This window comes from Carcharhinus amblyrhynchos, chromosome 19, assembly GCF_965287045.1.
Source record: "Carcharhinus amblyrhynchos chromosome 19, sCarAmb.v2.hapA, whole genome shotgun sequence".
Lineage (NCBI taxonomy): Eukaryota > Metazoa > Chordata > Chondrichthyes > Carcharhiniformes > Carcharhinidae > Carcharhinus > Carcharhinus amblyrhynchos.
Window position 1 is genome coordinate 5,917,089 of NC_137342.1, and position 26,511 is coordinate 5,943,599.

Sequence of the window (26,511 nt, forward strand, 5' to 3'; positions counted from 1 at the left end):
GAATGTGCAGACTCCCCACAGGCAGTGACCCAAGGCCGGGAATAGAACCTGGACCCCTGGCACTGGGAGGCAGCAGTGCTAACCACGGTGCCACCATGCTGTCCTATTTGCAGATGATATGAAATTTGGGAACATTGTGAGTTCTGGGGAGGTTAGTGTAGAATTTCAAAAGGGCGTTGACAAGTTGGTGGAATGGGCAGACAGGTGGCAGATGAAGATTTGTTCTGGTGAAAGACAATAGAAAATAAATGATGCAATTCTAACAGGGGAACAGGAGCAGAGGGGCCTGGGTGTGTTTGTGCAGAGATCATTGAAGGTGGTGAGATGGGGAGGAGGGCGGTTATTAAAACGTACAGCACCCTAGACTTTATTAAGAGGGGCATAATGTACAAAAGCAAGGAGGTTATGTTGAACTTGTAGAAGACACTGGTTAGGGCACAGCTGAAGTATTGTGGACAGTGCTGGGTGCCACAATATAGGAAGGATGTGAAGGCATTAGAGAGAGTGCAGAAAGGGCTGTTTTCCTTAGAGAAAAGAGGTTCTGAGAGGATTTGTGAGGTAGTCAAAGTCATGGGTGACCTGGACAGGGCAGTTAGAGTGAAACCATTCCCACTTGTGAAAGCATGGAGAAAGAGAGGGCACAGATTTATAGAAACTGGAAGGTGTTTCGAGAGAAAGTTTTTGTTCTCCTATCAGCGAGAGGTTAGGACCTGGAACGCACTCGCTTCTGGAGGCAGATTCAATTGAAGCATTCATATGGTAATTAGACTGTTATCTGAAAAGGAAGAAAGAATCACAGAACCCTACAGTGCAGAAAGAGGCCCTTCGGCCCATCAAGTCTGCACCAAACACAATCCCACCCAGGCCCTACCTCCATATTATACCCACTAACCCCTTTAACTTACGTACCCCTGGACACTGGGACAATTTCTTAGCATGGCCAATCAACCTAACCCACACATCTTTGGACTGCGGGAGGAAACCAGAGTACCCGGAGGAAACTCACGCAGACACGAGGAGAATGTGCAAACTCCACACAGACAGCGACCCGAGCTGGGAATCGAACCCAGGACCCTGGAGCTGTGAAGCAGCAGTGCTAACCCACTGTGCTACCATGCAGGGTTAGGGGGAAGAAGGCAGGAGTTTTAAATTTAATGTTTATTTATTAGTGTCACAAGTAGGCTTACATTAAGTTAGCCTACTTAATGAAGTTAAGGTGGCTTCATTAATGAAGTTACTGTCAAAATCCCCTAGTCGCCACACATCGGCACCACTTCAGGTACACCTAGGGAGAATTCAGCACGGCCAATGCATCTAACCAGCACGTTTTTTGGACTGTGGGAAGAAACCGGAGCACCCGGAGGAAACCTACGCAGACAGGGAGAACGTGCAGACTAAGCTCATTTAGATAGTGCCGACATGATGGGCTGAATGGCCTCCTTCTGCAGTTTAACAACTCTGAATTCTGTTGATCGTGGCTGATCTGTGCCTCAAATCCATTTACCATCTCAGTTCTATGTGCCTTGATAACTTTATCCAACAAAAATCTCTCAGTCTCAGTCTTGAAGACTGCAACTGATTCCCAACCTCTGGAGGAAGAGGGTTGTAGATTTCCACAATCCTTTGTGTCGAAAGATGTTTCCTGATTTCACTCCGGAATGAACTTGTCTCATTTTCCAAAGGAAATTGTTTTCCTGTATGCACCCTGTCAAAACATTGCTATGTCTCAAACACCAGGGTCACATCATGTCTTCAATTTCCCATACTCAAAGGAGCCTTTGTCCCTTACCACAGAATCATAGAATCCCTGCAGTGCAGAAGGAGGCTATTTGGTCCATCCAGTCTGCACCAAGGAGTATCTTACCTCCCGTAATCCTGTGCATTTACCTAATCCACCTAACCTACACATCTTTGGACACGGAGGGGCGATTTCGCATCACCAATCCATCTAACTTGCACATCTTTGTGCACTAAGGGCCAATTTTTAACATGGCCAAGCTACCTAACTCACACATTTTTGGACCTCTTTGGATGTTGCTGTAAGTGCAGGGCAGAATAGAGTGGTGACAGGGGTTGGAAATTGGTGCAGATTTAACTGTAGCTCCTTGCTGCTGTGAGAGTGGGCAGTTCCAGAAGACTTTGCACTGGCGACAGAGCCACTGTCACAGGTTCAAGTCACCATTCTGGGGTTGCTTTTACATTACAAAAATGGTCTCAGTTCAAAGTAGTTTTGTATCACGCTGACATTTTGTTTGTAAGTTGAAGTTGGAATCTAGAGTCGGGGCTGAGCTAGCACTGTTAACATAATAATAAGAACATAAGAAATAGGAGCAGGAGTAGGCCATCTAGCCCTTCGAGCCTGCCCCGCCATTCAATAAGATCATGGCTGATCTGAAGTGGATCAGTTCCACTTTCCCGCTTCCTCCCCATAACCCTTAATTCCCCTGTCTATCAGAAATCTATCTACCTGTGACTTAAATATATTCAGCGAGGTAGCCTCCACCACTTCAATGGGCAGAGAGTTCCAGAGATTCACCACTCTTTGAGTGAAGAAGTTCCTCCTCAACTCTGATCTAAACTGAACCCCCCTTATCTTGAGGCTGTGTCCTCTAGTCCTGCTATCCTTTCTAAGCGGGAAGAATCTCTCTACCTCTACCCTATCCATCCCATTCATTATCCTATATGTCTCTATAAGATCCCCCCTCAGCCTTCTGAACTCCAACGAGTACAGACCCAATCGATTCAATCTCTCTTCATCGGCTAACCCCCTCATCTCTGGTATCAGCTTAGTGAACCTCCTCTGCACTCCCTCCAAGGCCAATATATCCTTCCGCAAGTGCAGCGACCAAAACTGCACACAGTACTCCAGTTGCGGCATCACCAGTGCCCTGTACAGTTGCAGCAAGACCTCCCTGCTTTTATATTCAATCCCCCTCGCTATAAAGGCCAACATTCCATTCGCCTTCTTGATCACCTGCTGCACCTGCAGACTGGGATTTTGCGATGTGCACAAGGACCCCCAGGTCCCTCTGCACCTTAGCATGCTGCAGCTTTTCACCATTTAAATAATAATCCCTGTTCTGTTTATGGCAAACATACCAATCTTATAACAAGGTTTGGTAAAGCAATAATGAGGGTTCTTTAGTGAGGATAGTATTATAAGCTCAGTACATGGTAACTGGGAGGTGATGTAGACTGTTGTAGTGCTGCTCTGCTCCATTTTGCACAGTGCATGGGAGGGGAAACTGGTACGAGGAAAAAGATGGAAAGTAAAGTTTTTTAAAAAGTGGAAAAATGAAATGATGGGAGAAATGAAAAAAAGTAAGAAAATAAAATAAGATAAGATAAATGGAAAAGGGGTGAGGGTGGAGAAGAGAGTTCATGTTCAGAGGTTTTCCCCCCAGCACAGAGTCCCCTGTCCCCATTCCACCAGAGTCATCTGTTCAATGTCTCAGGTTGTCTTTTGACACTTTGCTTACTTTTGTTCTGCCATTCTTTCTGATCTCTTAATGTTCCACCCCATTAACTCCCTGCTTTTAGCCATGCTCACCATCATTTACACTCCCTTTGTCTTTTTGTCTATGACATCTTTGTCAGTTCAGCACCACCCCCGACCCCCCCCCCCCCGCCCACCCTCCTCACCCTAAAAATAAATCTCTCCTATTTTCTGTATTCAGCTCTGACAAAGAGTCATCCTGACTCAAAACGTTAGCCCTGTTCTATCTCCACAGATGCTGTCAGACTTGCTAAGATTTTCCAGCATTTTCTAATTCTGTACTCTGAGTTTTGTTGGCCTGGAGGAGGTTCTAGAGACAGGGAGGAGTGATGATGCGATGGAGGGATTTGACCTCAAGGATGTGAATGCTAGAACTGTGGCATTGCCAGGCCAGAAACCACCACTGCATGTTAGTGAGCATCCAGGTGAGGGGTGAACATGTCCCAGTTAGTGTATGGGCAGCAAAATCCATTGTTACTTGTCATTTCTATTAATGATTTGGATGAGAATATAGGAGGCTTGGTTAGTAAGTTTGCAAATGACACCAAGATTGGTGGCACAGTGGACAATGAAGAAGGTTATCTAGGATTGTAATGAGATGTTGATCAATGAGGCCAGTGGGCTGATGAATGGCAGATGGATTTTAATTTAAATAAATGCGAGATGTTGCACTTTTGGTAGATCGAACGACGGCTGGACTTACTTAGAGTTACTGGTAGAGCGTTGCGGAGAGTTATAGAACAAAGAGATCTGGGGGTACAGGTTTATAGCTCCTTGGAAGTGGAGTCACAGGTGTGGTGAAGAAGGCATTTGGCATGCTTGGTTTCATCGGTTAGAACATCGAGAGCAAGAATTGGGACATCTTGTTGAAGTTGTACAAGACATGGGTAAGGCCACACTTGGAGTACTGTGTACGGTTCTGGTCACACTATTATAGAAAGGATATTATTAAATTAGAAAGAGTGCAGAAAAGATTTACGAGGATGCTACTGGGACTCAATGGTTTGAGTTATAAGGAAAGGCTGGATAGATTGGCACTTTTTTCCCGGGAGGCTGAGGGGTGATCTTATAGAGGTCTATAAAATAATGAGGGGCATAAATCAGCTAGATAATCAATATCTTTTCCCAAAGGTAGGGGAGTCTAAAATGAGAGGGCACAGGTTTAAGGTGAGAGGGGAGAGATACAAAAGGGTCCAGAGGGGCATTTTTTTTTCACGCGGAGGGTGGTGAGTGTCTGGAACAAGCTGCCAGAGTTAATAGTGGAGGCGGGTACGATTTTGTCTTTTAAAGATCATTTAAATCGTTACATGAGTGAGATGGCTAATGAGGGATATGGGCCAAATGAGGGCAATTGGGATTAGCTTAGTGGTTAGAAAAAGGGCAACATGGACAAGTTGGGCCGAAGGGCCTGTTTCCATGCTGTAAATCTCTATGACTCGATAACAGAAGAAGCTGGAGTGAGATTTATACTCAAACTGGAATTGCTTACAAACTGTGGATGAAATTTTGTAAAACTTGGCTATCGGTTTGTGAATGATGCAGGCATTGCTGTCACTAATTGCCCAGAACTGAACTGGGGTGGTGGCTGGACCTCGAAGTACTCTGACTGTGGTCAAAACCCGGTGTCTTAGTAACCAAGTCCCCAAAACATGGTTTCAGCTGGCGAGTGTCATCCTGCTAATTGTGACATCATGTTTCCCGACAGAGGTTCAAGGCCCGTGTCTTTGTATTGCCAGTGCTACATACCGAGTTAGAATATCAAAACCTTTCAGTTTTACTGAGCTGTGTGCGAGTTTGTTTCACTGATTTACCTCAAAGCAGCTTTTGACTATTACTCCAGGCAGGAGTCAGGGCCATAGCAGTTCAGGGAGATCAGCGCCAACTTATTTATTGGAGGCAGGACTGAAATATTTCTCAGGTTTGTTTGGGGATATAAAGTGACAATTAAGAATAATGAGTTTGTCGGTGAAAAGTTATAAAAATTCTGCGTGTTGGCTGCTTGTCAAGTGTCTTAGAACCCAGTTCAGTAGATAATGCTCACCGGCCACATCGCAGAATTGTTAGGTCGCAGTGGAAGCCATTCGGCCCATCATGTCTGTACCAGCTCTCCAAATAGGGCAGCAAGACTTAGTGCCATTCCTCTGCCTTTCCCCTGTGTAATTGATCATCTAACTTCCTTCCTGAATGCCCTGATTGAATCTGCCCCCACCACACTCCCAGCCAGTGCATTCCAAACCCCAACCACTCGGTGAGTGAAAAAGATTTTCCTCGCATCATGTTTGTTTTTTATGCAAATCACTTTAAATTTATGCCCTCCTTTTACAAGCCGGAACGGTTTCTCCCTATCTACTCTGTCTAGCCCTCTCATAATTTTGAAAATCTCTATCAGATCTCCTCTTAGCCGCCTTCTCTCCGAGGAAAATCTCTCCAGTCTGTCCTCTTCGCTGAAGTTTCTCATCCCGGGATCCATTTGTGTCAACCTCTTCTGCACTCTCTCTAATGTAGCAGCTTTAGTAGAAAATGCCTCACATACACTCCCACAACATTAGTAAATGTCATTTACCGGTGCGTATATTTACACGACAACCATCTCCCAAAATCAGAAAGTGTGATCGACAAACACTTTCACTCCCAGATCTCCCTCTCACCATTTGACCACCCAAAAAGAATAAAGTTCACACGTACTCACAGTGTGAGTGTGACCACTGTGATCACAGACCCGACCATAGCATCTATTAATTATTATTGACTAATCAGAAATTCAATTAGCCACAGCTAGGTTCCCAATTAACCTCATTACACAAAGAATTGGGCCACATTCCTCTAGTTACACAGTCCTGTTTTAATTAAAGCCTGGTAAAGTGAGGGACCTTTGCTTATTTACTGTGGGAGTGCTCGCTGCACGAGTGATCCAAAAATGCAGTGATCTGCTGCATCTGATTAAATGAACATGTTCTCAAAGGGCAGAGTAACAATGCGGAGATGACAAGTGCAGAACATGAACCAGAAACAGTTCTGAAACTACGGTTTTCACTCATAGAACATAGAACATTACAGCGCAGTACAGGCCCTTCGGCCCTCGATGTTGCACCGACCAGTGGAACCAATCTAATGACCCTTTAACCTAAACTATTCCAATGTTATCCATATGCCTATCCACTGACCATTTGAACACCCTTAAAGTTGGCGAGTCCACAACTGCTGCAGGCAGGGCATTCCACGCCCTTACTACCCTCTGAGTAAAGAACCTACCTCTGACATCCATCCTATAACTACCACCCCTTAATTTAAAGCTACGTCCCCCCCGTGTTAGCCATCACCATCTGAGGAAAAAGGCTCTCACTGTCCGCCCTATCTAACCCTCTGATCATCTTGTATGCCTCAATTAGGTCACCTCTTAACCTTCTTCTCTCCAATGAAAATAACATCAAGTCCCTCAGCCTTTCCTCATAAGACCTTCCCACCGTACCAGGCAACATCCTGGTAAACCTCCTTTGCACCCTTTCCAATGCCTCCACATCTTATAATGCGGCGATCAGAACTGTACGCAACACTCCAAGTGCGGCCGCACCAGAGTTTTGTACAGTTGCAACATGACCTCACGGCTCCGAAATTCAATCCCTCTACCGATAAAAGCTAACACACCATACGCCTTCTTAACAACCTTATCAACCTGGGTGCCAACTTTCAGGGAGCTATGCACATGTGCACCGAGATCTCTCTGCTCATCAACACTACTAAGACTCCTTCCATTAGCCCTATATTCTGTACTCCTGTTACTCTTACCAAAGTGAATCACCTCACACTTTTCCGTATTAAACTCCATCTGCCACCTCTCGGCCCAGCTCTGCAGCTTATCTATGTCCCTCTGCAAACTGTAACATCCATCCTCACTGTCTACAACTCCTCTGACTTTGGTGTCGTCAGCAAATTTACTAACCCATCCTTCTACACCCTCATCTAGGTCATTTATAAAAATGACAAACAGCAGTGGCCCCAAAACAGATCCCTGAGGTACACCACTTGTAACTGAACTCCAGGTTGAATATTTCCCATCAACCGCCACCCCCTGTCTTCTATCAGCTAGCCAATTCCTGATCCAAACTGCTAATTCTCCATTGTTAAATACCAGGGACATAATCTATCGATTGGGGCAGAGAACACACTTAAGATCATGAAGGAATTACTGCTGGTTCATGTTTCCTCCGACAACCAGCACCTCCGACAGTGCGGCACTCCCTCAGTGCTGCGCTGGAACATCGGCAACACCGAACTTTGCGCTGAAGTCTTGAAATGAGATTTGAACCTGGAACCAAAAGAGAAAATGCTGGAAAATCTCAGCAGGCCTGGCAGCATCTGTGAGAAAAGAGCTGACGTTTCGAGTCCAGGTGACCCTTTGTGTCTTTGTCAATGTGGCTTTGACATCCGCAGTAATTTGCTTTTGTCCTTTGAACCTGGCACCTTGTGACTCCTCATTCAACTCAGCTACCCACCGAGCCATGATTAACACTTAATTGTAAGGATATGCTCCCTCCTCATAATAATCTGACCGTAATCAGACCTGATTTGAAAGGAAAATGGTCCCAATAATTGTGGACTTGGTTCCTAACGAGACTAGCGTACTTGTAAATCTATCATAAATCCATCAGAAGAGTCCCACTGATAGAGCTCAGGAATTGGCTACTGTAGTTTGTATTTTCTTTGAAGTTTTTTTGAAGTTTTAAGACCATTATTTTTCATTCGGTAAGTTGAAATGAAAAGTTGTTGAGTCTGGTCTTGATCAAAGTCAGATGCGAGTCAGAATGCGAATGTGAGGCAGAGTGTCTGTGCACATCACTGTGACACCCAGATTTTAACTCTGGTTGGAGTGGTTTCCTGTGTGAGTGAACAGACCCAGTGTGTATTTTAATTCATTTAAATGGCGAATTTCCATACCCACCCAATCCCTCTCTACTCCCGCATCCCCACCAAAGCCCACCCAAGAGACCCACTGCCCCTTTCCAAATAAGAACTCTGGGCAGCATCGAGCAAGGATGAGGCCATTCAGCCCTTTGAGCTTGTTCCGACTTTCAATTAGCATGTATCAGATCTGTATCTTAATTCCATCCTCTTGGCTTGGTTCCATGTCCCTTCAAACACTTGCCTAAGAAAAAGATATCAATTACAGTTTCCATGGACGGTACGGTGGCACAGAGGTTAGCGCTGCTGCCTCACAGTGCCAGGGTTCTGGGTTCAATACCCAGCTTGGGTCACTGTCTGTGTGGAACATAGAACATAGAACATTACAGCGCAGAACAGGCCCTTCGGCCCACGATGTTGCGCCGACCAGTTAAAAAACAATGACCCTCTAACCTAAACCAAACCCTTTCCATCCATAAACCTATCCACGGATCTCTTAAACGCCCCCAAACTAGGCGCATCCACAACTGCAGCAGGCAGGGCATTCCAATCCCTCACCACCCTCTGGGTAAAGAACCTACCCCTGACATCCGTCCTATAACTACCACCCCTTAATTTAAAGCTATGCCCCCTCGTATTTAAAGCTATGCCCCCTCGTATTTAAAGCTATGCCCCCTCGTATTTAAAGCTATGCCCCCTCGTTGGAGGGCATATGGAGTCAGTTTTATTCTCCTTCAGCAGTAAAAAAAGTAAAGGTTTATCTATTAGTCACAAATAGGCTTACATTAACACTGCAATGAAGTTACTCTGAAAATCCATTTTTAACCACACTCCAGTGCCGGTTCAGGGAGAATTTAGCTTGGCCAATGCACCTACCCAGCCTGTCTTTGAGACAGGATTTATTCCTGCTTGGAAATAAGTGAACGTATTAGTGAAAGGCAACATGATTTTGTAAAGGGGAGGTCGTGTCTCACAAACTTGATTGAGTTTTTCGAGGAAATGACAAAGATAACTGATGAGGGTAGGGCAGTGGGTGTTGTCTACATGGACTTCAGTAAGGTCTTTGACAAGGTCCCTAATGGCAGACTGATGCAGAAGGTGAAGTTGAGGTGACAAGGTGGATACAAAACTGGCTTAGTCAAAGTCTCCATTCACCTGACGAAGAGGCTGTCCCCTCGAAAGCTAGTGAGAATATTATCAAATAAATAGGTTGGACTAAAACCTGGTGTTGTCAGACTTTTTACTTAGTCAAAGAAGACAGAGGATAGCAGTGGACTGGTGTGTTTCTGAATGGCTGTGACAAGTGACGTTCCTCAGGGACCAGTGCTGGGACCTTTGCTGTTTGTAATATATATAAATGATGTGGAGGAAACTGTAACTAGTTTGATTAGTAAGTTCGCGGACGACACAAAGATTGGAAGATTTGCGGATAGTGATGACGACCATCAGAGGATACAGCAGAATATAGATTGGTTGGAGACTTGGGCGGAGAGATGGCAGATGGAGTTTAATCCCAACAAATGTGAGGTAATGCATTTTGGAAGGCCTAATACACATAGCAAATGTACAGTCAATGGCAGAACCCTTAAGAGTATTGATAGAGTCTGCACGTTGCCCCTGTTTCTGTGTGGGTTTCCTCCAGGTGCTCCAGTTTCCTCCCACAGTCTGAAAGACGTGCTGGTTAGGCGGATTAGCCACGCTAAATTCTCCCTCAGTGTACCTGAACAGGCATCAGAGTGTGGCGACTAGGGGAATTTCACAGTAACTTCATTGCAGTGTTAATGTAAGCCTACTTGCGACTAATAAATAAACTTAAACTTAAAGTTTTCATTTAACTCCCACCCTCTCTTTAAGGGAGAGTTTCAGGCTTGCACTATCTTTCTTTGTGAATCTGTACCCCTGACATCACCCCTCAACAGCACAGCTCAAAAAAAGGTTGACTTGCATTTATATAGCACCTTTCATGACTACAGGACATCTCTATGGCCAACTAAGTATTTTCAGCCTGTGGTCACTGTTGTAATGTAGGAAATCCAGCAGCCAGAATGAGCACAGCAAGATCCCACTTACAGCATTGTGATACTGAGCAGAAAATCTGCGTTTGTGATGTTTATTAAGGAATAAACACTGAGGATTGTTCCCCTGCTTCTCTTAAAGATAGTACCAGAGATCTTTTACATCCCTTTCCACAAACAGAGCCTGAATATCTCATCCAACAGCACACCTCAGTGCGGCACTCCCTCATTGCGGCACTCCCTCAGTGTGACATTCCCTCACTGCGGCACACCCTCCATGTGGCACTTCCCTCCGTGTGGCACTCCCTCAGTGTGGCACTCCGTCACTGCGGCACTCCCTCAGTGCGGCACTCCCTCAGTGTGACATTCCCTCAGTGCGGCACTCCCTCAGTGTGACATTCCCTCACTGCGGCACACCCTCCATGTGGCACTTCCCTCCGTGTGGCAGTCCCTCAGTGGGGCACTCCCTCGGTGTGGCACTCCCTCAGTGTGGCACTCCGTCACTGCGGCACTCCCTCAGTGCGGCACTCCCTCAGTGCGGCACTCCCTCAGTGCGGCACTCCCTCAGTGCAGCACTCCCTCAGTGTGACATTCCCTCACTGCGGCACACCCTCCATGTGGCACTTCCCTCCGTGTGGCAGTCCCTCAGTGGGGCACTCCCTCGGTGTGGCACTCCCTCAGTGTGGCACTCCGTCACTGCGGCACTCCCTCAGTGCGGCACTCCCTCAGTGCAGCACTCCCTCGGTGCGGCACTCCCTCAGTGCGGCACTCCCTCGGTGCGGCACTCCCTCGGTGCGGCACTCCCTCGGTGCGGCACTCCCTCGGTGCGGCACTCCCTCAGTGCGGCACTCCCTCAGTGTGACATTCCCTCACTGCGGCACACCCTCCATGTGGCACTTCCCTCCGTGTGGCAGTCCCTCAGTGGGGCACTCCCTCAGTGCGGCACTCCCTCAGTGCGGCACTCCCTCAGTGCGGCACTCCCTCAGTGCAACACTGCCTCAGTGCAGCACTCCCTCGGTGCGGCACTCCCTCAGTGCGGCACTCCCTCAGTGCGGCACTCCCTCAGTGCAACACTGCCTCAGTGCAGCACTCCCTCAGTGCGGCACTCCCTCAGTGCGGCACTCCCTCAGTGCGGCACTCCCTCAGTGCAACACTGCCTCAGTGCAACACTCCCTCAGTGTGGCACTCCCTCCGCGTGGCACTCCCTCAGTGCAACACTCCCTCAGTGTGGTATGCCCTCAGTGCAACACTCGCTCAATGCAGCACACCCTCAGTGTGGCACTCCCTCAGTGTGGCATACCCTCAGTGTGGCACTCCCTCACTGCAGCACGCCCTCAGTGCGGCACTCCCTCTGTGTGGCACTCCCTCAGCGCAGCACACCCTCCATTCAGTACTCCCTCAGTGCGGCAGTCCCTCAGTGCAGCACTCCCTCAGTGAGACACTCCCTCGGTGCGGCACTCCCTCAGTGCAGCCCTCCCTCAGTACTGCACAGAAGCATCAGCATTGATTTTTCTGCTCTCTGTCCATACAGATAGTCTGATGAACTTGTTGTCCACATTCTCCGATGTGGAATACTATACTAAAGAGATTCCTTAATCTGCAGAGGCAATGGGTTCGGAAATCAGCCAGGAGTATTTAAATGAGGCAATAGAGTTAAAACACCCTGGGCTTCTATTCAGAGTGAGTGTCAAAACAGTTCTGAAATCTGCCCCAACTTTGGCTACGATTGGAGCCAAGGAAAGACATTGCACAGAGACTCTGACTTTGAGCTAACTCATTAATTCTGGTGCACCATTGCGTGTCGGCAGCTGCTTACAGCCTGACAGACACTCGGGGAGCCTCCAAACACAAACATTAATTAGTTCCACTATCCACATTCTGTCGTTCTTCAGCTCTTCTGTCTGTTCCCATTAGTACCATCATCGGTTGGTGGCAGTCCCTCGCTTATTACCAGCACACAGCCAGCTTACTTTATTCCACAACTCCTAATGTTGCTTTACACAAGGCTTTTGCCACTGATTTCCAAAGATGTACTCAGTGATGTGGCAACATTCAGCTTGAAGTAAACACTGGATCCATTGGGAGGAAAGGAGTGATTGAAGAGTATTTACAATCGCTCAGGCAGGAACAGTGCTTTCTATTTTCTTGCCAGATTTCTCAGCTTCTAATTACGTCGATAGTTCTGTATTGCCAATGGACGAAATTGTATTTATGTGACAGTGCGGCGAACTGCAAGAGACTACAAAAGGTCAGGAATATAGCCCGGTCCATCACTCAAACCAGCCTCCCATCCACTGACTTTGTCTACACTTCCCGCTGCCTCGCTAAGGCAGCCAGCATAATTAAGGACCCCAGACATTCTCTCTTCCACCTTCTTCCATCAGGAAAAAGATACAAAAGTCTGAGGTCACATACCGACTGACTCAAGAACAGCTTCTTCCCTGCTGCTGGCTGACTTTTGAATGGCCCTATGTCACATTAAGTTGATCTTTTCCCAAACCCTAGTTATGACTGTAACATTACATTCCTTCTCTATGAACAGTATGCTCAGTCTGTATAGCACGCAAGAAACAATACTTTTCACTGTATGCTAATACATGTGACAATAATAAATCAAATCAAACATGGCATGCCACCCAGTGTTTATGACCCTTCCCCCCACCTTGCACTCCCCACCATCCTCCTGCCCGCCAACCCACCAAAGGGGGGGAGGGGCACGAAATCCTGGCCTACTTGTGGGAACTTGGATACAATCTGCCAGTCAAACCTGACTAATTAACCACAGTGACTATAAGAAGCAAATCTGCCTCACAGCGCCAGGGACCCAGGTTCGATTCCTGGCTTGGGTCACTGTCTGTGTGGAGTTTGCACATTCTCCCTGTGTCTGCGTGGGTTTCCTTCGGGTGCTCCGGTCTCCTCCCACAGTCCGAAAGACGTGCTGGTTAGGTGCATTGGCCGTGCTTAATTCTCCCTCAGTGTACCCAAACAGGCGCCAGAGCGTGGCAACTAGGGGCTTTTCACAGTAACTTCATTGCAGTGTTAATGTAAGCCTACTTGTGACTAATAAATAAACTTTAACTTCAACTTTAAATTCATTGGCTGTTAAGTGATTTTGGGCATCTTATGTAAACGTTCACATGTGTGCATTCCCTTAGAGCCTCAGGCTGGTCTGGTGCTCTGCTCCTACTCTCCGACATACCACTGCCATCACGTTGCTGAGTCAGAGACTGCCCTTGAGCAGATAGAACCCTAGCAGGTCCCGTGTGAACTGCACCATCTCTGTATGGGCAACAGTGGTCTGGACTGTGGGGGGAGAGCTGACAAGCCGTAGCAGAGACAAGGGCACAGTAGCAGTGGCAGGAGCACGGAGACTGTTGTCCTGAAATAAGACGTCAGGTTCCTGAAGGCAGTGCCCATGCCCCCAGTGTGGGGCAGCGCTCAGACCGCACTAAAGTAAATCTCACAGCACTTCTGCAATAGCCAGTAAGCCCCTTTATGAACATTGGTATCTGCAGCCATCGTGGCAACAGTTGGAGCCTCTACCCAGCCAAGCCGCACCTTGTGTGCCAATAAGCTGAGCTGAGATCATTTCCAGAAGTTTCCAGTGTTGTTTGATAGCTTCTGTTTCTGCAACAGAGCCATCAACCATGAGATGCTGCATCATGCTGAACTCCACAGGTGTTCCCTTGGAGTGGCCATCACTTCCACACTGCAAAGGATGGCCCCAAGACTCTGCACAAAACCCTGAGGCCCTGGAGAGTGACCGCAAACATTTTAAAAGTCCAACCAAACCCATTGGATGTGTCTTTGTGTATTTGGACAGCATGGTGGCACAGTGGTTAGCACTGCTGCCTCGCAGCGCCAGGGTTCCAAGTTCGATTCCTGGCTTGGGTTACTATCTGTGTGGAGTTTGCATGTTCTCCCCATGTCTGTGTGGGTTTCCTCTGGGTGCTCTGGTTTCCTCCCACAGTCCAAAGATGTGCAGGTGAAGTGCATTGGCCATGCTAAGTTGACCCTCCACTCCTTGTGTTCGTTTAGTTTAGTATCATCTGTAAAATTAGCATTGAATTACTTGTTCCTACATCTAAATCAATAATGCAAATTATAATTCATAGTGGTTACTGTGAAAATCCTCTAGTCGTCACACTCCAGCGCCTGTTCAGGTACACTGAGGGAGAATTTAGCACGGCCAATCCACCTAACCATCTTTCGGACTGTGCGAGGAAACTGGAGCACCCGGGAGAAACCCGCACAGATACGGGGAGAATGTGCAGACTCTGCACAGGCAGTGACCCAAGCCAGGAATTGAACCTGGGTCCCTGGCCTTGTAAGGCAGCAGTGCTAACCCACTGTGCTACCATACGGTCCCGATATCTGTAATTATCCACACAGAGCCAGTTATCAGAGAATCATAGAATCCTACAGTGCCGAAGGAGGCCATTTGGCCTATTGAGTCTGCACCGACCACAAGCCCACCTAGGCCCTAGCCCCATAACCCCATGTATTTACCCTAGCTAGTCCCCCTGATGCCAAGGGACAATTTAGCATGGCCAATCCAGCTAACCTGCACATCTTTGGACTTTGGGAGGAAGCCAGAGCACACGGAGGAAACCCACGCCCTGTTCCCATTGTTCATTTGAATCTGGTATCAAGTTAAGTGGCTCTCCAGCAAAAGTGATGCCATCATGCGGGGTAAACAGCCAATCACCTTGAGGTATTCTCGCAGGCAGCATACCAGGAAGCAACATGCACTGGTATATCCTTCAGCGTTTTACAGAGTGCACACAGATTAAACGTTGAAATAACTTAAACAAATTTTAAAGAAAAGAATTTTGAATTTATAGTAAAAATCTGTAGAGAAATTTGACTTGCGTAAGTGTTAAATTTGTTTTCTAGGCTGGAGGGGAGTTGGAAGTAGCTATGAATTTGTACACGGTTTAAAACCCCAGTTATACCTCAATGTGTAAATGTTTTTGGTATTTTGTAACAGTGGTGTTACAGCATCAAAGAGGAAGTTCTGGTCAATTCAGTGATTTCTGATTGATTTCCAGCTGCTGGGACTTTGATAAGGTACCATGTGGAGAAAGAGGGAGTCACTATATTTCTCTGCTCATGAGTTGACTTCATAAGTTGCTGTCAGTTTTACAGTTCTGATGATGGTGAATGCTGACAGCTCCAGTTATACCATGTCCAAAAATGTCACCAGAGCATTGGAATTGGGAGCAGGAGTAAGCCATTCTGCCCTTTGAGCCTGTTCCGCTGTTCAGTAAGGTAGATAATGGCTGATTGGGTTATGGTCTCAATTCCACTTTCCCGGCTATTAGCTTTTATTGGTAGAGGGATTGAATTTTGGAGCCGTGAGGTCATGTTGTAACTGTACAAAACTCTGGTGCAGCTGCACTTGGAGTATTGCATACAGTTCTGGTCGCCACATGTTAAGAAAGATGTGGAATGATTGGAAAGGGTGCAGAGGAGGTTTACCAGGATGTTGCCTGGTACGGTGGGAAGGTCTTATGAGGAAAGGCTGAGGGACTTGAGGCTGTTTTCGTTAGAGAGAAGAAGGTTAAGAGGTGACTTAATTGAGGCATACAAAATGATCAGAGGGTTATGTAGGATGGACAGTGAGAGCCTTTTTCCTTGGATGGTGATGGCCAACACGAGGGGACATAGCTTTAAACTAAGGGGTGGTAATTATAGGACGGATGTCAGAGGTAGATTCTTTACTCAGAGGGTAGTAAGGGCGTGGAATGCCCTGCCTGCAGCAGTTGTGGACTCGCCAACTTTAAGGGTGTTCAAATGGTCAGTGGATAGGCATATGGATAACATTGGAATAGTTTAGGTTAGAGGGTCATTAGATTGGTTCCACTGGTCGGTGCAACATCGAGGGCCGAAGGGCCTGTACTGCGCTGTAATGTTCTATGTTCTATGCTCTCCAATAATCCTTAACTCCCTTGTTTATCAGTAATCTGTCTAACTCCACCTTGAATTAGTTCAGTGACCCAGCCTCTACCTGTCTCTGGGGAAGCGAATACCACACCCTTTGAGAGAAAAATATTCCCTTTATCTCCATCTGAAAGGGTGGATTTCTGAATCTGAGTTCCCTGTTTCTAGTCTCTCCCAGAAGTAGAAACGTCCTTCGGTGGCTGAACTTCCTGGCCCTTCACACCAGCGAGATTTTCCAGTCCTGCCGAATGTTGATTCCCTGAGACGGGTTCCCCAGTGGTGAGCCACCTCTGCTGTGGGAGAACAATGCCAAGCTGGAGCCAGAAAATCCCACTCCGGTGTCTATCCTATTAAATAACAACCGCCCCCCCCACCCCAGGATCTTAGTACAAGTAATGCTGTGGTGTAACATCAAGGTCTTTTAGAATGTGTCACATGTTGTTGTTCGTCCATCGTCATCGATGAGGACCTTGACACCATCAGTCATTTTGAGGCTGCTTGCGGTTTCGGGCTCAGAATGTCCTGGCACATATTGGACAGGCTTGTGTAGACACTGTAGTTGTTGCGCTGGTGGCTCTGGACTTGCGCAGCTTGCGCTTAAGTTGTGCTTCAGCAATACACCTTGCTTCTTGAGCTTGACAGCCTTTGTGGATGAGGCAGCGCCAGGTAGGGCGGTTTTGTGCCAGCGTTTCCCAGGTGGTCGTGTCAACGTCAGGCAACTTCAGGGAGGCCTTGAGTGTGTCTTTGAAACGTTTCTTCTGCCCTCCATGTGAACGTTTTCCAGCAGAGAGTTCCCCAAAAAGGAGCTGCTTGGGTATGCGCTCGTCTGACATACGGATGACATGACCTGCCCACCGGGTCTGCGCTCTCATCAGCAGTGTGTGGACTGATGGTAGGCTTGCTCTAGAGAGAACTTCAGTGTCTGGTACTTTGTCTTGCCATCGGATGCGTAATATTCTGCGCAGACAAGTCATGTGGAAATGATTGAGCTGTCTTGCATGCCTTCGATACACAGTCCACGTTTCACCGGCATACAGGAGGGTAGTGAGTACCACGGCGCTGTAGACCTTCACATGTCAGCCCTTTGATACAAACATGATTGAAGTGGAATTAATTCTGAACTTGCACCAGGCAGATTTTTACCATCTTTTTAAGTCGGAACTTAACAACAGCTTGTTCTGGTTTTGTAAAAATGTTCTCTTATTTTTAACATTTTTCAGCTGCTAACCGAGGAAGAAAGCAAGATTGCTCTCGTTGACAAACTGAACTGCGAACAGCAGAAAAACCAGCAACATATAAGTGATTTGAAGGGCAGGCTCGAGGTCAGTAGTCTAAAATGTCACTGATGATTAATTTAGCCTTGTAGGTGGGAGTCGGTTTAGCTCAGTTGGCTGGACGGCTGGTTCGCGATGCAGAGCGAGGCCAACAGCACAGGTTCAATTCCCACTCCGGCTGACGTTATACATAAGGGCCCCGCCTCCTCAACCTTGCTCCTCGCCTGAGGTGCGGTGACTCTCAGGTTAAATCGCCACTCAGCTCTCTCCCTCAAAGAGGAGAGAGCAGCCTATGGTCACCTGGGACTGTGGAGCCTTGTGGAAAGAAGAAATGTGCTCTGACACTGGTAACTTGGGGGTGGCACAGTGGTTAGCACTGCTGCCTCACAGTGCCAGAGTCCTGTGTTCGATACCCACCTTGGATCAATGTCTGTATGGAATCTGCACATTCTCCCCATGTCTGCGTGGGTTTCCTCCGGTTTCCTCCCACAGTCGGAAAGACGTGCTGGTTAGACGGATTGACCCGAACAGGTGCCAGAGTGTGGCAACTAGGGGATTTTCACAGTAACTTCATTGCAGTGTTAATGTAAGCCTTACTTGTAACTAAGAAATACTTTATTTGTGAGGAAGGGCAGTGTGGATTTAAACTTTGTGGGGGCCCCCAGCTACCTTCATTTCTGAGGTGCCCTCCCCCCTGCTAATGACATCATGCACCTCCCAAACCCACAGAACAATTCACCCAGAGTTTTGGTGGATCAGGATGAATGTGCAGTTTGTGTATTGCTCAATACTTCAAACTTTTTAAACATAAAATGACAAGGTGTCTTTTTGCCCAGCTTTTCCTGCTTGGCTTACCTTCAACCAGAGTGTAGACAGCGGGGTGTACACAAAATGTAGACGGTGTGATGTACACAGGGAGTAGACAGTGTAGTGTACACAGACAGTAGACGGTGCGGTGTACGCAGAGTGTGGACGGTGCGGTGTACACAGACAGTAGATACTGTGGTGTACACAGAGTGTCGACGGTGTGGTGTACACAGAGTGTAGATGGTGTAGTGTACGCAGACAGTAGACGGTGTAGTGAACACAGACTGTAGACGGTGTCGTGTATACAGACTGTAGACGGTGTGGTGTACACAGACAGTTAACAGTGTGGTGTACACAAGTGTAGATGGTGTAGTGTACACAGACAGTAGACAGTGTAGTGTACACAGACTGTAGACAGTGTGGTGTACATAGACAATAGACAGTGTGGTGTTCGCAGCCAGTAGATGGTGTGGTGTACACAGACAGTAGACGGTGCAGTGTACATAAACAGTAGATGTGTGTACACAGGCAGTAGATGGTGTGGTGTACACAGACAGTAGACAGTGCGGTGTACACAGACAGTAGACAGTGCAGTGTACACAGAGTAGACGGTGCGGTGTACACAGACAGTGATGGTGCGGTGTACACAGATAGTAGACAATGTAGTGTACACAGACGCTGATGGTGTGCTGTACACAGAGCAGATGGTGTTGGTACACAGACAGTCGACAGTGCAGTGTACACAGAGAGTAGATGATGTATTGTACATAGAGAGTAGACAGTCTATTGTACATAGAGAGTAGATGGTGTGGTGTACACAGCTGGTAGATGGTGTGGTGTACACAGAGAGTAGATGGTGTGGTGTACACAGAGAGTAGATGGTGTGGTGTACGCAGAGAGTAGATGGTGTGGTGTACACAGAGAGTGGACGGTGTGGTGTGCAAAGAGAATAGATGATATAGTGTACACAGATAATGGACAGTGCGGTGTGCACAGAGAGTAGATGATGCTCTGCACACAGACAGTAAACAGTGTGGTGTACACTGAGAGTAGATGGTGCAGTGTACACAGACAGATGGTGCAATGTTACACAGAGAGTGAACTGATATCTCAGGATGTGAAACGAGAATCGCCAAGGTGAGGCTGAGGTTTCAGATCAGGACAGCACGCGGTTGCGCAGAAATCACTCGGAATTAAAAACCAAGAAAGGGATACATTAATCAAAAACAGAATAAGACATCCCATGGCAGTATTTAGAGAGAGGCTCATGGAGAATCACTGGGTAAAGCATCAGAAGTGCGATAATCTAACCTAAATGCAATCATGATATGGGGCGGTACAGCAACTGAATTTTGGATGTAGGTGTGTTGGGAGTGGGAGCCATATGGAAGGGAGAAAGAAGAATCGAGTGATGTGGGGTAAGGGTGTGAAGGGGGAATGGGAGTGGGAGAGGGCTTGTGTGGAGCATAAGCAGCAGTGTAGGCCTGTGGCCGGGAACGTTCCTGCCGGTGGGACTTTCCCGTCCCGCTGCAGCGAGCGGAGGTTCGGCTGCCTGTCAAATTCTCCGATGTGACTGCAGCGGGGGCGTGGGGTGAGCGGCCTGTAAGACTGCGCTCTGTTCCTGTACGGTCCATCCTCTGTAATTCAATGTTTGAAATCCTAATTAGCGGACTGGAAATTTGAGTAGGTGACAGAATGTTGAAGCATCAGTTGGAAGCCGGTATGACGGCGTGAGGATGTGGTTTGTATTCCCTCGTGATAACACTAATTGTGATCGCTCCTGCAATGGGGGTGGGATCACAATGCACAATCTTCCCACTGCTGTTAGCCACAATACAGGCAGCATCACAACCGGCCGAACCATGTTGTTGATTGGTTGGATTAGTTTTTATTTATCCCCTGGGTGTGGGGGTAACTGGCTGGGGCAGAATTTGTTACCCAGCTGTAAGTGCCCTCCATTTCGGTGGCCGTTTTGGAGAGGCAAAACAGCATTGCTGGGGCTCCGGATACACACCTAGGCCAGACCAGGTAAGGACGGCAGATTTCCTTCCCTAAAGGACATGTGGGCGGCACGGTAGCGCGGTGGGTTAGCACTGCTGCTTCACAGCTCCAGGGACCTGGGTTCGATTCCCGGCTCGGGTCACTGTCTGTGTGGAGACTGCACATTCTCCTCGTGTCTGCGTGGGTTTCCTCCGGGTGCTCCGGTTTCCTCCCACAGTCCAAAGATGTACATGTTAGGTTGATTGGCCGTGCAAAGAAATTGCCCCTTAGTGTCCAGGGATGTGTAGGTTAGAGGGATTAGTGGGTATAATATATGGGGGTAGGGCTTGGGTGGGATTGTGTTCGGTGCAGACTCGATGGGCCGAAGGGCCTCTTTCTGCACTGTAGGGTTCTATGATTCTATGATCAGTGAACCAGATGGGTTTTTAACAACAACAGACATTGGTTTTATGGTCATCATTAGACTTTCAATTCCAGATTTTTATTGGATTCTGATTGCTGTGGTGGGATTTGAACCTGGTGTCCCCAAATCAGTACTGTGGATCTGTGAATTACTGATCCAGTGACGGTACCACTGCGCCACCTGCGCGGGGGCCAGTATTATTGCGAGTGGCTAGTGCCAGTGACAGCTAGCTCTCACAGGAAAGGTTCACTGTGGCTGGAGCAGCGCCTGGGACTCCTGTGGGACCTGGATCTGACCTGAGAGAAACGGCAAGCCAGGAGAATGGTACAATATGGGAGAGAGTGGCAGGGCTGGTGCAAGGGGTATTTGCCATCCTTGGTGAACCTCCAGCCTGGCGCAACCCCGTACCCTGCACCGCACTCATCTCCCCCACCAACACACACAATTAACTCTCTAAATGAATTACTACCCTGGCTCTGTTCTCAGCCGCTCACTGTTCCTCAATGCCACTCACCAGATTTGCACACTTCTCACAAGATTTCAGTATTCTGCCATTGGGACAAAAGGGATCGAGAGATGTGGGGGGAAGGCAGCATCAGGATATTGGATTCAATGGTCAGTCATGATCAAAATTAACAGACTTAAAGGGCCGAATGGCCTGCTCCTGCTTCAAGTTTCTATTACCACAAGATCAGCCAGAAGCTTTGCAATTGGTTGGAAATGCAGAAGTAGAAGTTTTTTTTTAAACTTTTTCCTCCATCCTTAAGAACATAAGAACATAAGAAATAGGAGCAGGAGTCGGCCATCTAGCCCTTCGAGCCTGCCCCGCCATTCAATAAGATCATGGCTGATCTGTCGTGGCTCAGTTCCACTTTCCCGCCCTCTCCCCATAACCCTTAATCCCCTCGTTTATCAAAAACCCATCAACCCGCGTCTTAAAAATATTTAGCGAGGCAGCCTCCACCACCTCAACGGGCAGAGAATTCCAGAGATTCACCACCCTTTGAGTGAAGAAGTTCCTCCTCAACTCCGTTCTAAACCACTCCCCCCCTTTATCTTGAGGCTGTGCCCCCTAGTCCTACTGTCCTTTCTGAGCGGGAAGAGCCTCTCCACCTCTATCCTATCCATCCCATTCATCATCTTATACGTCTCAATGAGATCTCCCCTCATTCTTCTAAACTCTTAACGAGTACAAGCCTAGTTTATTCAGCCTAGCGTGGATTGGCCAGATCCAAATCCAAGTCCCTGCCCGCTCCAAAAAAAACCTGTTTTCCAACTCATGGTTTCCACAAGAGTGACAAACAAGATCCAAGCTGACACGGCTGAGGCATTGCACCTGATCTTAGGCTCGATCTGAAATTGGATCTTAGCCCAAAGGCCGAGAAGTTGTTGAACAACACTCCCCATTGCCTGTGCGTGCTGGGACCTGCTTACCTCCTCATGTAGTTTCATGTAAAGGCAAACAACTTCCAAATAATAGAACAACTTCCAAGTTTTTTTATATTTCTATTTTCCAATTGAATTCGATCCAATGTAAGAAAAAGTTTCATTGGCAAAGTGGAATTTTAAAACACAACATTTAGTTAAAGTTTGAAACCATAAAGTTAAAGTTTATTTATTAGTCACAGGTCAGGCCTACATTAACAATGCAATGAAGTTACTGTGAAACTCCCTGAGTCGCCACACTCCAGCGCTTGTTTGGGTCAACGTACCTAACCAGCACATCTTTCAGACTGTGCGAGGAAATCGGGGCACCCGGAGGAAACCCATGCAGACACGGGGAGAATGTGCAAACTCCACACCATAGAACTATAGAACCATAGAAAATTCCAGCTCAGAAACAGGCCTTTTGACCCTTCTTGGCTGTGCCAAACCATTTTTCTGCCTAATCCCACTGACCTGCACTTGGACCATATCCCTCCACACGCCTCTCATCCATGAACCCGTCCAAGTTTTTCTTAAATGTTAAAAGTGACCCCGCATTTACCACTTTATCCGGCAGCTCATTCCACACTCCCACCACTCTCTGTGTGAAGAATGCCCCCCTAATATTCCCTTTAAACCTTTCTCTTTTCACCCTTAACCCGTGCCCTCTGTTTTTTTTTCTCCCCTAGCCTCAGTGGAAAAAGCCTGCTTGCATTCACTCTATCGATACCCATCAAAATCTTATACACCTCTATCAAATCTCCCCTCATTCTCCTACGCTCCAGGGAATAAAGTCCTAACCTATTCAATCTCTCTCTGTAACTCAGCATCTCAAATCCCCTTTCTCTGCACTCTTTCAACCTTATTTACATCCTTCCTGTAACACACAAATACAAGCCGGGAATTGAACCCGGGTCCCTAGCATTGTGAAGCAGCAGTGCTACTGTGCCACCCATTATTTAATTTTATTAAGCCAATATTTAAATTGATGAATGAGGTACTAATTTGAATTAACTTTACCCCATGTGACTGGGCTGATGGTTCACTCACACTCGAGTGAGGGAGCGGGGGAAGGTGTGAATCCTGACATAGGGTGGGATTTTCCAGTCCTGCAAGCAGCAGGCATTGTGGTTGGCAGGACTGAAAAATCCTAGCAGATCTGACAGTATCTGGGGAGAGAGGATAAAACCATCACTTTGGCTGAGGTTTTCCAGCCACGCTTATCCCGAATCTGAAAAATCCCGCCCGAGATCAACAGACTTTTCCATGATCCTTCCCTCCCCCCATGACACCCATGGCGGGCGGGAGAGGGAAAATCCCCCCATTGAGTCTGGAAGTCAAAAACATTGGCTCTATTCGCTCTCCACAGATGCTGTCACACATAAGAACTTAAGAAATAGGAGCAGGAGTCGGCCATCTAGCCCTTCGAGCCTGCCCTGCCATTCAATAAGATCATGGCTGATCTGAAGTGGATCAGTTCCACTTTCCTGCTTTCTCCCCATAACCCTTAATTCCCTTGTCTGTCAGAAACCTATCTACCCGTGACTTAAATATATTTAGCGAGGTAGCCTCCACCACTTCAACTGGCAGAGAATTCCAGAGATTCACCACCCTTTGAGTGAAGAAGTTCCTCCTCAACTCCGATCTAAACTGCACCCCCCATCATCTTGAGGCTGTGCCCTCTAGTCCTGCTGTCCTTTCTGAGTGGGAAGAATCTCTCTACCTCTACCCTATCCATCCCTTTCATTATCTTATATGTCTCTATAAGATCCCCCCTCATCCTTCTAAACTCCAACGAGTACAGACCCAGTCTATTTAGTCTCTCTTCATAGTCCAACCCCCCTCATCTCCGGTATCAGCCCGCTCCGGCTAAGATTTTCCAGCATTTTCCCTTCTGGTTTCCAGTTCCAGCATTCGTAGTAATGAGCTTTTACTTGGAAAATTAAGATCGTGGTGAAAGGTCAGTTTTCTATTGGTGGGGAAACAGGTTGTATTTTAGCTTCCGTGGCAGTTCTGGTTTCCTGCTGTGTCCTATCGGGAACTGGATTTGCATGTCTTTGCATTTCGTGACTCTTCATTGATAACCCAGCTGGCTGTAACCGTGTTTGCACTCCCAATCTAATAATAGCTCCAGTGTTGTGTTACTGGACTGTTGGGGTTAACTATCACTGCGAACTTGACTACATTTTTAAACTCAGAAGGCATGCTGGATTAGCTAGAAACTGACTGCATTTTTGAAGGGTATGATGCAAGCAAACCAGGCTTTCAATAAATAACATCTGCAAGGCCTGTTTCTCCACGTCGGAGACAGCATGTGGCAGATGGCACAACGATAGCCAGGGAGGCAGTTACAGCCACTAACCTGGGGTGCTAATGAGTCAGTGGAAGTAGTTGATGGTCTCACAGTGGAGGGGTTGGGGGTGGGGGGGAGGGGGGGGGGGCGGTGTTGTCTCATTAGGTCAACATGCATGCTACCTCAAAATGGGGAAGGGTGAGGTCAAGTGGGGCATGGAATTACCCACCAAAAATGGTTCAGGAGAGAGGACGAGGATCTCCACAGTGATCAGGGTGAAAGGGGGAGGCAGGAGAGTGAACAGAGGGAGGGAAGCTGCTCACGACCCTTGTCCAGGACGATTGGAAGGACTTGGACGGTGAGGTATGATGGTCTCCATAGAAGAGGGGCAGCATCACTTGGACAGCTAACGGGATGATGCAGATCACCGGGGTTGGGGAGGGGGCGGTGGGGGGGGTAGGTCTGAAGGTTTGTGTGAGGAGTCAGTTGCTGTTCTTCTGGTCGGATTGAAGGGGTATTCGAATAATTTCTGCTTCAGGACATGGAGAGCAAGACTCAGCTGAGCAATGTTAGGAGAACTCAAATTCCAATTGAAAGATTGGGCACCTTAACCCATGGTGCACAGAATCCACTGGGGCTTGGGGCCAAATACAGATTGGGTATAACTGACCATTTGTCCCTCTCATAGGAATGTGGAAAGGTCACAAGGATCCAGCCGTACAAGGGTCACGGGGACAAAAAAACTGCAAACAACCCTACACACTGAAGCTGTGAGCTTCAAGCATTACATTAGAACATAGAACATAGAACATTACAGCGCAGAACAGGCCCTTCGGCCCACGATGTTGCGCCGACCAATTAAAAAAGCAATGACCCTCTAACCTAAACCAATCCCTTTCCATCCATAAACCTATCCACGGATCTCTTAAACGCCCCCAAACTAAGCGCATCTACAACTGCAGCAGGCAGGGCATTCCAATCCCTCACCACCCTCTGGGTAAAGAACCTACCTCTGACATCCGTCCTATATCTACCAGCCCTTAATTTGAAGCTATGCCCCCTCGTGCTAGCTTTCTCCATCCGAGGAAAAAGGCTATCACTGTCCACCCTATCTAAACCTCTAATCATCTTCTATGTTTCAATAAGGTCCCCTCTTAGCCGCCTTCTTTCTAATGAAAACAACCCCAAATCCCTCAGTCTCTCCTCATAGGACCTTCCCTCCATACCAGGCAACATCCTGGTAAACCTCCTCTGCATCCTTTCCAATGCCTCCACATCCTTCCTATAATGTGGGGACCAGAACTGCACACAATACTCCAAGTGCGGACGCACCAGAGTTTTGTACAGTTGCAACATGACGTTGCGGCTCCTAAATTCAATCCTCCTACCAATAAACGCCAAGACACCGTATGCCTTCCTAACTACGTTATCTATTTGATTCCCAACTTTCAGGGATCTATGTACACATACACCTAGATCCCTCTGTTCATCAACACTATTCAGAGTCCTACCGTTAGCCCTATACTCTACACATCTGTTATTGCTGCCAAAGTGAATTACCTCACACTTTTCCGCATTGAACTCCATCTGCCACCTCTCAGCCCAGCTCTGCAACTTAGTGCAATTAGTGCAAAGCTGGGCTCTAGGCTACTCCAAAGGAGTCAGTCTGACACAGTCCTGACTGAGGCAGATAGCACCTGACTGCACTCATCCAGATCTAACTCCCTTTGTGAATGGCTGTCGCACCTCAGACATTTGGAGGGGGGGGGCGGAGAGGAGGGGGGGAAGAGGAGAGGAGGAATAAGTTTGCGAATGACAGAAAGGTTGATGGATTTGTAGACAGTGATGAGGACCATCAGAAGATACAGATCGGTTGGAGGCTTGGGCAGAGAAATGGCAGATAGAATTTAATCCGGACAAACGTGAGGTAATGCATTTGGAAGGTCTAATACAAA

General features: G+C 47.5%; 1 protein-coding gene across 2 annotated transcripts in view; it reads left to right on the top strand.

Annotated features, from left to right (window-relative positions):
• Window positions 1-26,511, top strand: part of LOC145355283 (uncharacterized) — a 79,083-nt gene that overhangs the window by 24,220 nt on the left and 28,352 nt on the right. For both annotated transcript variants that reach the window (XM_080207187.1, XM_080207188.1), the window contains one exon: window positions 17,574-17,675. In XM_080207187.1, the coding sequence (XP_080063313.1) occupies window positions 17,574-17,675 (102 nt within the window). The remainder of the gene's footprint in view (window positions 1-17,573; window positions 17,676-26,511) is intronic.